The sequence below is a fragment of the Leiobunum rupestre genome, chromosome 10 (assembly GCF_980474605.1).
Source record: "Leiobunum rupestre chromosome 10, qqLeiRupe1.1.hap1, whole genome shotgun sequence".
In the NCBI taxonomy this organism is placed as follows: domain Eukaryota; kingdom Metazoa; phylum Arthropoda; class Arachnida; order Opiliones; family Sclerosomatidae; genus Leiobunum; species Leiobunum rupestre.
This window is the reverse complement of record NC_143393.1, coordinates 7,139,936-7,154,414: the sequence shown is the minus strand read 5'-3', so window position 1 is coordinate 7,154,414 and position 14,479 is coordinate 7,139,936. Positions and strand designations below refer to the sequence as shown.

Genomic DNA, 14,479 nt, shown 5'->3' with positions numbered 1-14,479 from the left:
ATCAAACACATGCTATGACCTATTTTGGACGTAAAGGCCCTATGGACAACACACAAGGTGTGGTCTGATGGTATTTCTTCTTGTGTGCATACATATTATTCTTCCAAAGAAATGTTTTACCACATATATTACAAGGATATTCTCGGCGATGAGGTAAGTGTAAGTTTGTATGTTGCTGCAACAGTCTTTTACTATTAAATACTTTATGGCACAAGTCACAAGGTAATCGCTCTTGAAAACCGCTATCTGGTAATTTATTTCCAAGATGTCGCATCTGCTTGAAAGAGGACATAAGAGGAGCAGCTGCTACTCGCCAAGTACCATCCTTGGTGGAATAACCTAAGAATCACGCAAAAAAAACTATAGCCTTAATTAAAAAATAAGACTACTTAAAAAATTGCTAGAACAAAAGCCTGATACAAAGATAAACACCTTGAAATTGTGTCATAAGATAAATAAAACAAAATACTAAAATTCAAACCGAGAAAAAAAGAAACAGTGCAAAAATTGTAATAAACCAGTTGTGTGCAAATGACAAGTTTTGGCAAAGAATATAAACATTTGATAAAGCTTTACCCTAGCTGTTGGAATGTAATCCAGAATTGTTTGTTGAAAGCAAGCTGATGGCATCAATCAAAGATGGGTCATTCACAGAACTGATTTGAGGATGAAGTTTGTCCATTTTTCTATGGATACTAGGTTCACAAGCTTTACTGATCAACAGGTTTTCAGGCAAAGGAATCCCACATTCTTCTTCATCATCATCATCATCATCAATGTCTTCTTCTTCATCCTTTTCTGGACTGTAAGTAACGGGAATTACAGTGCCCGGGTTATTATCCAGCGTAATTGGAGGTTTGAAAGATGAAAGAGGCCCAGAAGTGTCAATAGGATAAGCACTCAGAGTAGCCTGTACAGAAGATGAGATGTGAGATGACTGAGTATGTTGATGGAGTTGAGGAATAGAAGACACGGAAGGAAGTCTCAAGGATTGTGAAGGCTCTATAGCTGATAAGCTACTTCTAGAATCATACTGAAGGTCCTCAAAATGTTGTTCATATTTATTTTCAGCATATGCGATTTCTTTATGGCAGTGCTGCAAATGCATCAGTAGGGTATCAGGCCCAGCAAATGCTTTTTTGCACATTTTGCAAACACGGGTGCCTGGTTTTCTGCCCCTTTTCTTTTGACTGAGTAAATAATCTACTAAAACATATAAAGAATGTTGTAGGCCTATTAAATACATTCCGATTTTCAATGAAAACTATTTACTGACCAACTCCCGAATATCCCAAATAGCTGGTTGGTGATGAACTCAATCTACCAACACCAGAAGGGTCTGGCAATTCATTACCCTGGTCATCTGAAGCCAACTTTTCCTGTGAACTAGGCAACTTTTCTGGATGGTATTTTTTAATGTGCAAGCCAATACCAGTTTTGTTTAAAAAAGCTTTATGGCAAATGTCGCAAAAATACCAGTCCTTAGACAAGGGTTCTGGTGTATGTGATAGGGGAGATGTTGAATTTAGAGAATGAAAACTTTGAAGAGATTTTCCATAGTCACTAGTATGTTGCTCTTTCAAATGTCTTAATAAAGTAGCTGGCCAAATAAATGACTTTTCGCAAATACTACAGTTGAACTGTTTCACCCTACAATTTGTGCTGGCCATTAGATGGTAGCTAAAGCTTGAGAAAGAACCAAGTTTGGTATGGCAAGCAATACAAGTAGCTGGTGGTTTGATATTCATAGCAGCAAATTCTGTAGGCAAAAAGAGGAGTTACTAAACATTTTATTTGTAGGCGACCATAAAACCTAACCTATACCACTTGAATCTGAATCCCCAAAATCACTCATAGATGCATTTGGGTTAGTTGAATCAACACCCATCACAGGTTTAGTTTGAATAGGAGGAGGTAATTTTAGAGCAGCATTAGAGATACAAGCGCCAATTCCTGGTTTGCTATTGCTGTCAGCTGAAAATTCTTCCATCACCCCACTTTTCCAATGCATTGCTACATGTTCATTGTATTCAGAAGAGCTATTGAAAACTTTTTTACATATGCCACATAAGCGGCTTCCGGGTTGCCTTCCCCTCTTTTTACTTCCACCGGGTGAAAAAGAGATGTAACTAAGTTGATCAATGGGAACTGTACAAAACAACAAGTTTTTTCTAAAGTCAGTGATGTTGTGTTTAAATCAGTCATTTTGAAAGCAAAATTTAAGAATCAAATGACAATTACCAGATGTTGGGGTTGAGGAAGGGGGTGGTTCTACGTTGTGAACTTCCCTAACATGACGATAAAGTGTGCTTTTCCAATAGAAGGATTGCGAGCAGTACTGGCAAGGAAGTTTTTGACGGCCACATCGATGAACTATCAGATGTCGGCGATATTCGAATGTGCTTTGAAAGAATTTTCCACAAAGTTTGCAAACATGAGGAATTGGGCGCCGACCAAGTTTCACTTCCAGTCCACTCGCCACTCCTTAATTTTAATAAAATTTAAACAATTACACCTTAATTAAAAATTCTTTCAGAAATCAAACATCAATTTGTAAATATTGAATAAAATTAACATCACTAGTAAAAACGTCAAACTAGGTTTCGATCAAAATTTTAATAATATATATCATATATGGCAAATTGGATTAACATTTGTGAAGCCCAAATAAAAATTGGCACTTTTTATTATGACTAGATGTTATTAGTATTAAAATTCATTTATCCATTTTGCGATGAACTAAACGATGTCTGGATAAATTACTCTGCCAAAAAAATGTTCTATCGCACTGTGAGCATGCAAATTTTTCTGGTGCAGATCCATGCTTGCTTAAATGTGTTCGAAAGTTACGCCTATTAGTAAATTGTTTGCTGCAGAGTGCGCAAAACAGTGGAGGGTAACCAGTCAATAATCCAAGAATTCCTTCACCATCTGCAAAATATTTTTAACCACTTGTCTGTATCCATGTCAAACTTCTTTGGCAACACAAAAACATGATTGAAACGGTAAAGTAGCTTAATTACTGCACAAAAACAGTGGACGAAAGTATATATATTTAAAGCGGCACATTTACATTATAGCTTTATAACTAACTGCCTTAATATTCCAATACTCTTTTAATTAACTTAATAGTTGAAAAATAAAAAAATATCAGTTTCATACAAAATAATATCATGTTTTTTAGAGTTCTTTATATTACATTCCCGATCCAAATTGAAAAGTATCAGCTACCCACTGCTCTAGCCCAACTTGAGCTTGATGTACATTTCTTGTGTGTCTTTGTAAGTGATGCCTCCAAGAAAAATCACGGTTACAAGTTTTACAACGATAACGAGGTCTAACTGGAGCATGCATATCCATGTGTCTTTTAAGACTCCCACGAGAACTAAAAGATCTACCGCACAAGGTACAGATGTTTTCATAAATTGAAGACACTGAAGCCACAGGTTTTTCCTGTCCTAAAACATATAAACATCTATTACCAAGGCAAAAACCCAACGTGCTAAAGCTGCTAGCTTATAGACATCAAATTTACATTTTTGGTTAAATTTTATCAATACCAATTTAGTTAGTTTAATATTTTTAAAACCCAGAAACATACAATTTCATCAAGAAAAATTTATTTGACCTTTTTAATTATTTTCATGCCTTTATAAGTGATTCAAATTTATTACAAATTCTACAACCATTGGGAGCTCTAATTGAAGTATGTCATTCGGTTAAATTAAAAAATAAATGTAAAGCAATTAATACACGCTTTTTCCCCATCCTATAAAAAGAAGCCTTCTTCTAACAAAAATTCTAGAATAGCTTTTGTTGTTAATATTTAAGAACCAAAAACTTTTACAGACAAGATAAAATTATAAATTTATGCACATCAAATTTATTTTTCAATATTGTGGAATACAATGTTTACACCCTAATAACCTTTTTCAGAAATTGAAGCTAACGGAAGACACTAATATAATTCTGATAGAGCTTTGTAGTAATCCTTTTCTAATTATTACATACGTATATACATATATGACTATTACCACATGGATTTATAAAAGTAAGGTAACCTCATTTTCATAAGACAATTTATTCGCATAAGGAACTTTGCAAATTGACTGAAGTGTTATCGCATATAGGAACTTTAGATTTCTGTTAAAGTATCAGTACTTCTTCATGGACCTGACTAGTACCTTTATTTATAGCAACATCAAATGAGGAACAACGTTGAATATCGAGTACGATAATATAGCTTGTAAGACAACTAATTGTATTCTAAGCACGATTAAAGAACATTGGAAGTAAGTTGCGAAAAACTAAACATCCTCAGGATGTTTTTTTAATTTATGTTGTTCAACATAGTTTCTAGTTAAAAAAGTCTTTTCGCAAATGTCACAGCGAAACACTTCTCGCACTGAATCATGTTGGGCCATATGCAAGGCTAGGTAACTTCGTGATGCCACTAGTTTATAGCATATTTTACAACGTACTTCTCGCTTCTTACATACATGATTGGCTAAACCTTCTTTGCTCTTGAAAATTTGAACACATTTAGGACATTTCGCAAAATAACGCCGAGACCCTACTGGTACTTGTTTCAGGCAAATCAACCCTAAGAGAGAAAAAAATGTTCCACATTGTATGTATTTATCAAGGAAGCGCCAAATGGTGTTCTTTACTGTGATTATAAACTGAGTAACTGATAAAAAAATTACAACGTAATGTGATTGTTTCATGTATCAAAAATTAGATGAATCAAGTTTGGTGATTAAAATTTTAATACTTTTATCATATTACTAATACACTGAAGCACTAGATTCAACACTTCAATTTAGATAGTTTATAGAATATTTGAATTCAAAAGTCCTTGGTTATCATGCCGTTTTGGACACGATCTCCTCATATGCACTGGCAAGGATTTTTTCCATTTAAATTCCTCCGAACACAACGGGCATTTGTAGGTTTTCGTGCTATGAGAATGCATATGCTGCCCGAGCAAAGCTTTGTTCTGGAATTGCTTATGGCAAATTGAACAACTTATTCCATTCCCTATACAGTTCTTCTGAAAATCTCTACTTATATTCCAACGAGGATCAGTGGCAATCCCTAAAAACCCTGTAAAGGGTGATGTAAAAATTACAACAGTATCCCCCAACTTATAAACGTAGAACATTCCAGGAAATAAAAACCATTGAACAAACATCATCTTTAGTACAAAACAGCAAAATTGTTTAACACATTAAAAACTAAAAAAATTGGTTCGTAAGAAACTAAAGTGACAGATAAATTAATAGTTAGGTCAACTGAATCGTTTTTTAAGAGCTCTATGATTTGATCTTATATGTCTCGAAAGTGAATGACGATGAAGAAAATTTTTTTGGCAAAAAGGGCAAGTGGCACCAACACCCTCGTCTCTATGTATGCGTTTATGTTCAGCCAAACCAGTTTCATATGTGTACACTTTGAAGCATATATCACATTGAAACAAACTTCTTGCTTCACTGTGGGTTGCCATGTGACGCCTTAGAGTTTGATTACTAAAAAATCGTTTATGGCATACAAGGCACATTGGCTTGTTCAAAGAATTCTTCGTTTTTCTGGCAAAGGAGCCTCCAAAATTTGGCGCAGCAACACTACGCTCCGTGGAAAGGTAAACAAAATTGCCTAAAAACACAAGGACCACTTAAATGCTATGCAGAAATTATGAGAAAAAACACATTTCTTATCTGGGTCTGTTTGATAAGGAATTATTAAACAACACATGATAAAATTAAACACTAATTTATTTGGTATGGAAGAAAATACAGGAACTATTTTATATCACATTCTAAAACTAAGTTTACTATCTGGGTAAAATTTCGAGATTAAAATGTTTTTTACGATGACTATACAGGCCAGTTACAAATGCGTAAGTTTTGAAACAAATATCACATTTGTATAAGTGTCTTTGCGAGTTGTGACTTTCCATATGACGGCGCAGCGTTTGTTTGCTGAAAAATGGCTTTTTACATACGTGACAGAATGCTCTGGAACGAGTATCGTAAGCTGTGGAAGTGACATTACTATGATCCAAATTCCTTTTTTCTGAAATACAATATAGGAATTGTCAGCGTTGTCACTGCATATAACTCCAAAAGGATCTTGCACACTTTGGATTGTTAATGATAAGGTTTATTCAAGAATACAGACTTCAAATGAAATTATCACATTTATTTAAGGAACTGGTGTGTATACATACAGTGCTCTAATAAATAGTACAAAACCAAAATATCTTCAATATGGCCTAGATTTAATTTCAGGATGATCCATTCTAACATGTCGATCTAAATTATCTTTCCAAGTAAAGTAACGCGTACAATACTGACAATGAAACAATGTTCTTATATCTTCATGGATTTTAAGGTGCCTCTTTAAATTACCCTTTTCAGTAAAATATTTGAAACATGTGGAGCATTGGAATTTACCCTTGCAATCAGGTTTCTTTACTAAATAAGGATGTATTAAATCTGTAATTCATAGACAAAATTATTTATACTTCAAACCCTAAAAATAAGTTAGTATTTTCTGATTGTCATTTCCATTTAATAAAAGCAGTAGCCTAATGGTGGTTGAAGTTTCATAAAATATTAATTAGCCAGCTGCTTTGATTATTGGACATAGAAACCAAAATTAAAGAGCAGGAAAATGATGCAAAACCAAAACTTTGGTATTAAATAATATTTAATTCAACTATGTTACATTTTCCTTTAATACATATATTTATCCATAAACGTCCGACTAAAATGATTAAGTTGATTTTAACACATATATATGGCACAATTTTTGTACAGTTAAAGTTTTCCTATCAACTTTAAGCAATGAACAAACACCAATAATTGCACATATAAAAAAGGAAATTAGGAACTTAATGTTTCATATGAATATATTTTTAATACAAACAAGATTTGAAGTGAGTCAGTTTAACAATTTAATTCAGCTCATTTCATATTACTATGCCTATGCTTAATATGGCTCATTAAGTGGGTTTTCCAAGAAAATCGATGGTGGCAATATACGCAAAGGAAGTTCTTTCTCTTAACCCTATGAATTTCAGTGTGGCGTTTCATATTGCTTACATTATAAAAAGTTTTGAAACACACAGGGCAAGTAGATTCTTTAAAGTCAAAGTCACTATTTTTAAAACGATTCAGGGTCTTCCCACTTTTTCCAATTTTTCTCTGGCCATGGCCACGGTTATACTCTTGTTGATCTTGCAGAGAGGGTGGCAGTTGGGGATAGCAGAAATTCTCAAATATTTCGTATTGAGCTGTATATTTAAAAAAAAGAGTAAAGGATACTAAAGTTAAAACAACTTGACTTATTGACTGAAAGATGAAATTTTAAACTTAAAAGGTTCATGTATTATTAATAAGTCATTTTAATGTTAAAATAGGAACTTTTAGTTTATTGAATGTTTTACAAAAAATAATGCCTCTTTCTAATATGAGTCGCTGGATGGGTTTTCCAAACAAAACCTTTCAAACAATATGTACAAGTAAAACTTTGTTTCAACGAATTATGCACTTGTATGTGTCTTTTCATATTACTTTTATCATAAAATGATTTAAGACACACTGGACAGGTTCGTTCACTTTTAGGTGGTTTCATCACAGGTAAATTTAAATTTCTTTCCCATGGATTAGACAGTAAATAGCATCTTCTGCTATTTGTATTATTAACAGAGGAGCTTGGAAGTGAATCACCCAATTTATGAGCCGGAAGAGTGTAATCCTGATATTTTATCCTTTCAAAATTAGCTACAAACGTTCTAGAAAAAAAAACATTTAAAAATCATGCAAATTTCAACTCCCACATTTACCAAATCTAACACTATTGCTATGCATTTTTTTGTCTTATAAGTAAGTTATCAATGAAAATCTCTTGGCAGTACATGCAAAAGAAGGTTTTCCTTTTTACAAAAAGTATCTGTATGCGTCTTTTAAAGTAGCTTACAACATAAAATGACGTGAATCACACCGGGCAAGTTCTATTATTCTCAGGTTGATTACGATTTTGTTTTACACAATTTTGGAGAATCTGATTTGCTGAAGGCCTAAATGAAACTTCAGATAGAATAGAATTATGTTGAAATACTGGTTTGAAAGCGCATTTGGTCTGTAGAGACTAACCTAAAAAAGCTATATACATGGAGAGAGAAAACAAAATTGTATTATTTTTACAATTTCATTTTTTTAAATATATTTTTAAATGCCTATAAACTACTCATTATTCAATGATGATCTATTTTTAGATTTGTATTTGTTAGCTGAAAAATAACTACCTACAGGGTTGGCAATTTTTAGATTTTTTAAAAAAAATCAAATAAATCGATTTTTTTTATTTAAATTGGATTTTTATTGATTTTTTTGATTTATTTGATTTTAATTAAAATTTCAAAGTTTTATATAATTTAGTATAATAATTTTACCTAAATCAAATATGTTTTAATTTTTAAAGACTAATATGTATAATGAATTTGTTAAATTTAAGCTAATAATCATACATAGAAGTTTTTATTTTTTAAAACCTATTTTGGTACTTCACAAAACAGGTAGAATCCAATGCAACATTAGGGGAAAAATACCAGAAATATTATAATTAAACCAAAATTATAGCAATTGGCGAGGCTTTTTCTTTTTCAAAAATACTTTATAAAATTGATTTAAATCAATGATTTTTTTAAAAAAAAATCATTGATTAAAATCGTGATTAAAATCAAGTTGATTTAAATCAGCCAGCCCTTACTACCTAACACCAAATATCAGACATTGATCAATTTGGGTAGGGGAGTTAAAATTCCAAACATTTCCAAAATACCAGGGTGATTTTGCGATGACAACAAAAACTTGGATTTACAAAGTTTTTTAATCACTGACTGATATTAAGATTCCCAGTTTTAGGTTGATTTTAGAATTCATAAGCTGACATCATAATCTATTTTAAAATTTATAATTCCTCGTGTTTCTGGCTTTACTATTTAATATATAGCTTAGCGCATGCCACGTGATCATGAACACTTTTCAATAACACAAGGATTATAAGACAAAATTTAATGTAAGATTAATTTTAGCTGAAGAAGGATCAAAACCCGGAAGCTCCTTTTAATAATATGGATTTTTATTTACCTCCATGAAGTAGCAGTTTCTTTTATAATGTTTAGAACTTCTAATTGTATAAAACCAACCATGAAACAAAACTTCAACATCAATAATTATAAGACATTTCCATTTTGGTCCCTTGGCCATGTGAAACAAGGTTTCATTAAATTTTAGATTTGAGTTCTAAATTGAATGCGTGAAAGCTTTCTGGTCATTAAAAATTCTCTGCACAACAGCTTAAAGTTTGACCAGAAACTAATACTATTTCCTCAACGATTCAGTTGACAGGCATTTAAGCAGATGGTGCTATTATTCCTAAGCTTGAAGCCTATAGCTTCATTAGAATTGATCAATTTTGTTTATTATTCAATACAATAATTTTAATATGGTTCTCAATGACAGCACGATTTTCTTACTATATCTAACTTAATATTAAATGAACGGGCTCGCCTCCTACGCGGTATAACATGGCCACCTGAATTAACGGCATTAGAAGTTGCCCAATAGGAGTAATTTCTAAGGTTACAAATAGGTCTGAAGCCAATGTATTGCTGTAAAAAACAAAAGAAACGCAATCCATTCTTTACAAGTAAATAATATGAGAGAAGTATTCACCTAGGCAATTAAAATGAAAGTTTAGAAAACTTGTACTTTCACAAAACTTAAACAAAGATTACTGCCTAGGGCCAGTTGTTTATTGATGTAATGGTTATAGAAAAACAAGCGAATAAAATTTGTACTATAGGAAGATGAATACTTTTCTCTGAGATATGTATTATATATACTTCTGATAATGTTCATAAAATACAAATTTATTACCAATAGCATAAGGGTGCATTTTTAAAAAAGGTTAATTTTTTTTAGTTAAGTTTATCATTTTATAGATTTGGTACCCAGTTCTAATTGGAAATAGATGGATTATAGATTTTACCATAAGCCTATCATAAGGTCCCCATAAGCAAAGGTTTAGGCCAAATTTTTGACAATCACATTCCCGTTATTAAGATCTTAATAACAGGAATGTGATTGTGAGGTAGTATTCAAAATCTGCACCACCTAGTGGCTACGTCCTCAACTATGCATTTCTGAAATAAATTTTGCTAAATGCATTATGAATGCGCACAAGCTGTGTGCGAACGTTTTTAAACTTAGAACCACGCCGGAGAAATATCCGCCGCGAGCCATTAGCACTGTAGCCAAGGCTTATTCACAATTTTATAGCTTTAAAACTTAAAATTAACACTTATATTTGCCAAATGATTAATCAGAACCTAAAACGGGCTATTAGAAATAAGAGTTGTGTTTCTGAAGGTATTTATTTTTCAAATTTGAGATGCGTTTTGTGTGGCATATATCAATCCGAGTGTGGCTGCTCTACCAAGTAAGATAATATTTAAGACGTAGAAATTTTGAGAAAGAAAATGTCGCTACTGCACTATCGTCGTATGTTAATTTTCTTCTCGCATGGACAATGCCATAAACATGGGGCTCTATGCTAGACCATTACTTATGGGTACCTTATGATTTTATAAAATAATTTGAACATAAAATAGAAATAACATGTTGCTTTAACATCAGAAGACGATTTATTGGTAGTCTTTGCACGCATGATAGAAAATCCAAAATTCTTCACACCATTTAGATTTTCAAAAGTAAGAGATAGTGATGAAAAAGCTTCATTAAAACAAGAAATTAACTTGTTTACATTACTTAACAGAAGACCTATTCCCATGCATCATAAACTTAAATTTCAGATTAACTATTCTTAAATTTAATTTCAACCTGCATGCCATAACTACAAAAATTATTCAGTATATTTTCACAGTACTATCCCCTGTCTACATATTACAAAGGATACTAAGAAGGTGGTAGACATCCGCTAGATATACACCCCCACACAAGGGTGTTGGAATAACCACTACCTTTCTATAAATGGAAGTATAAATCAACGAACTCTGATACAATGGAGGGCCACATTTACTTGGAATTAAATAATTAATAAACCAGGAACCTATGAATTGATTGAATCTTCAGGAGAGGAGTGTACTGGCATAACACGAGTGAATTTGGCAAAAAGTCATTCACCATCAGTAAAGAAAAAAGTTTTTGGTCCAAAATGTGGTTTGTGTACAATTTCAAGATGAGGAAAAAAATATCTTTTCATATTCACTAGAAATGGGATACGAATGAAGTACTCTCGCATTACATATTGAGAATCGAATAAAAAAAATTTGTATAAAGTTGTTCCACCAGATGCCACTGTCCACAGCCAAGGCTAAGGGTGGCATAGTGCATGGTTAGCACTTTCACCTTATAAAAAGAGGAAACAGGTTCAGTGCCATGTTATGGCACTAGGTAAAAACACGGAGCAGCTCCTGTGTAGAGTTCGGAACTTCTCTCCCCACTGGTTACAGAGGTTTCACCATGAGTTCTTCGGTTTCCCCTTCCCGTAAAAAGTTTGAGGCTAACGGTAATAGTTAGTGTTGGGAGCTGTTGTCACCACCCTCCTACGCATTTGACCCGGCCACCTGATTTACAGGCATTATAAGTTGCTAGATGATATGTGCCTAAGGTGTTGCCAAGGGTATTAGACTAGCTAATAAAAAAAAAATAATAATTTCAATTTAGAGGGTGAGGCTACAGACTCACGTGCTTTGGGAAGGAAGAAGGTATGCCCAGTTAAGTGCCGGTAGGAGAGAAGTTACCTGTAATTAAGCTCCTAAAGTTTTGTGTTTACCAAATTATAGCATAAAACAATAGGGCCAAAACTATAACAAATTTGGTTTCTTGCGAAAAATACAAACAAAGGCATGTATGTTAAATTTACGCATTTATTACGAAGGACGAAAAATTCAAATTTGGTGCCTGTGAAATTTAGGCACTCTTGCAACAGCAGAATTCTCACATACCACCATGAATAAAGTTAATATTATTACATTGCCCATCCTCGTATTAACAAGGATTCCAAGCTACCTTTGTATAATTTAAAAAAATTGTGCTTAACAATATATAAAAAATTATTATGTAATTAATTATTTTGGCACACAACAAAATCAGGAAATTTAGAATTTTAAGCAGTTAACATTTATTTATTCTTCATAGAGCTTATCGTCAATATTTATAATAAGTAGGGAAAAGTTGCATTACAACCTTAGTGAATAATAATGTTATTTAAGAAACATGAACAACCACATTTGATTTAATTCAATCGAATAGCAGCCTGTCAATTATTTTACTAGATATATTTTGATCATTTTACAGCACATATAACAGTTATAATCAGAGAACTATAGTGGTTAAGCTATTCTTCAAATAATATAATACAATTAGATGTATATATATACATCTAATTGTATTATATTATTGTACCATTTAAATGTCCAAAAATTTCAAAATATCCTAACCAAGTAATTTTCATCACAGCTTCATTGTAAAATTTCAGATCCCTTAACTTGAAACAGTATTTTCAAATATTTACACAAACATGGGCATAAAAACTTGGAAAAAAAGGGGGACGATTGTATACTTCAAAACTTTTCCTGGGTTATAATTGCATCCTCCAACTTTGTTTCAAAAATTAAAACTTAAGAGTTAACATACATAAAATGCTTAATGAATTAACAGCATACAAGAAAACTAAGCACTCCTGGTAATTTGATTATCTGTGCAGAGTTTGGTTAAATATAAATATGGTTTTTGTATGAAATTATAATTAAAATTCAAACTATTTAACTACAAATTAGTATTAAAGTTTCCATTAAGGCCAAAAAATATTAAACCTGGAGAGTTTTGGCTTTTAGGAAAGAAAATTACCTGAACTCTGTTCCCTCGACAGGGTTTGAATATACTTTTCCCCTCCAACTTCTAATTGTTTGTACACCCTGACACAAAGCATACATACACATAAATGATAATTAAAAGGAGTTTCTTCAAAAACCTCAATTAAAATGGAGGTTATCACAAAGTACTATGAACATCAATATATGTTGAATAGGTAAATATATAAGGTATTGTCAGAAGCAAACGAATTAAAAGTTATCACTGGGAACTTAGAAAACATTAATATATATAACCTAGATTTCCTACTATTTATTATCTATAGGAACCAAAAATATAGCAATACAATAATGAACAGCTTGAGGAGCTTAAAAACATTGTAACTAAAATATACATGAAACAACAAATGAATTTTAAAACAAATCTTGATAAGATTATACTTCATAAGTAATAAGAAATTAAACCTTGTATTTTAACAACTATGACATTTTTGATTTAGGAGGCAAAGCATAATCAGTAGCAATTGCCCAAGAAAAACGTTTTGGAGGGGGAATGGTAGCAGAGAGCCCTTGCTCCAAGGAATTCCTGGAATTTGAAACTAGTCTAAGTTTAGTTTTGGGAATTAAAGAACAATGTTGAATTCCCGGTACAGAACTATTATTTTCAGACTTTGTTTCCAAATTTTTAACAAGAGGAACACCAAAGTTTGATGAATAACTTTTTCTTGAATCTTGTAAAATCATATTAAAAGCAGCTGAAGACTGGTGAGTATTGAAGGAAAAGTTTGTTGTGGGAAGATCAAGCAAGGAGGGATCTGGAATGGAATTAGATACATTGGAGGTAACCGAATCTGCATAGCAGGTTTTAGTCATGTGCCGATTAAGAGTACTTTTGTCATAGAATATTCTAAGACACCGTGGACAAGAAGGTTTCTTTCTATACATATTTCTGGCCTGTTTGGGGCTGTCTTTTTTAATAAAGAGCTGTGCTTTTCTATACTCCAGAGATATTTTGAAGTTCTTCAATTCTTGTTCTTCACTCAGGACTGAAATCAAAAACATAAAAGACTAAATGGATAATATGGGGATACTAGACTAAATTTTAAGCAAATTATCTCCCAGAGCAATAAATAAAGTAAAAATACGTCAACAGAAAACTTCCATACAAAGCATAAGCTGATTAAATCTCTATAAGAAAGCTTTAATTTACTTTAAAAAAATTTGGTTTCATAAACGGTTTGAAGGAGTGATTAACTTCATACCCAAGCCAGCTTTTTCATTTGTAAGTGTGAGAAGTTTCCTAAAGGTAAAACCAGAAATAGGCTGAATTCTGAATACAATTAATAATTTTAGAGAGTAATTATGGGGTAAATATTAATAAGGGAGTCACAGTATTTACCTAATCGTTGTTATCGTATTTATTACACAATTTGAGTATTTGCTACATAACTATGGAAGCAGGATTCTTTTCACTTTTTATGGTTATGAGTGTGTGGGGAGTAAAATTTTGGTGTGTTACATGTTCTGTAAACTGCCCCAATTCCTTAGTCACAGAGGTTAACTATCATTTAGTTA

The 14,479-nt window shown here is 32.4% G+C and overlaps 1 protein-coding gene across 4 annotated transcripts in view; it reads right to left on the bottom strand.

Annotated features, from left to right (window-relative positions):
* Positions 1 to 209: 209 nt before the first annotated feature.
* LOC149923507 (uncharacterized) overlaps positions 210 to 14,479 on the bottom strand; it is a 39,086-nt gene continuing 24,816 nt past the window's right edge. For 2 of the 4 annotated variants that reach the window (XM_090159869.1, XM_090159870.1), the window contains exons 6-10: positions 2,242 to 2,484; positions 1,819 to 2,148; positions 1,277 to 1,759; positions 577 to 1,206; positions 210 to 339 (exon numbers count right to left, since the gene is read on the bottom strand). In XM_090159869.1, the coding sequence (XP_090015995.1) occupies positions 578 to 1,206; positions 1,277 to 1,759; positions 1,819 to 2,148; positions 2,242 to 2,484 (1,685 nt within the window). In that variant the 3' untranslated portion in view covers positions 210 to 339; position 577. The remainder of the gene's footprint in view (positions 340 to 576; positions 1,207 to 1,276; positions 1,760 to 1,818; positions 2,149 to 2,241; positions 2,485 to 14,479) is intronic. The other 2 variants (XM_090159871.1, XM_090159872.1) reach the window with 2 other exon arrangements.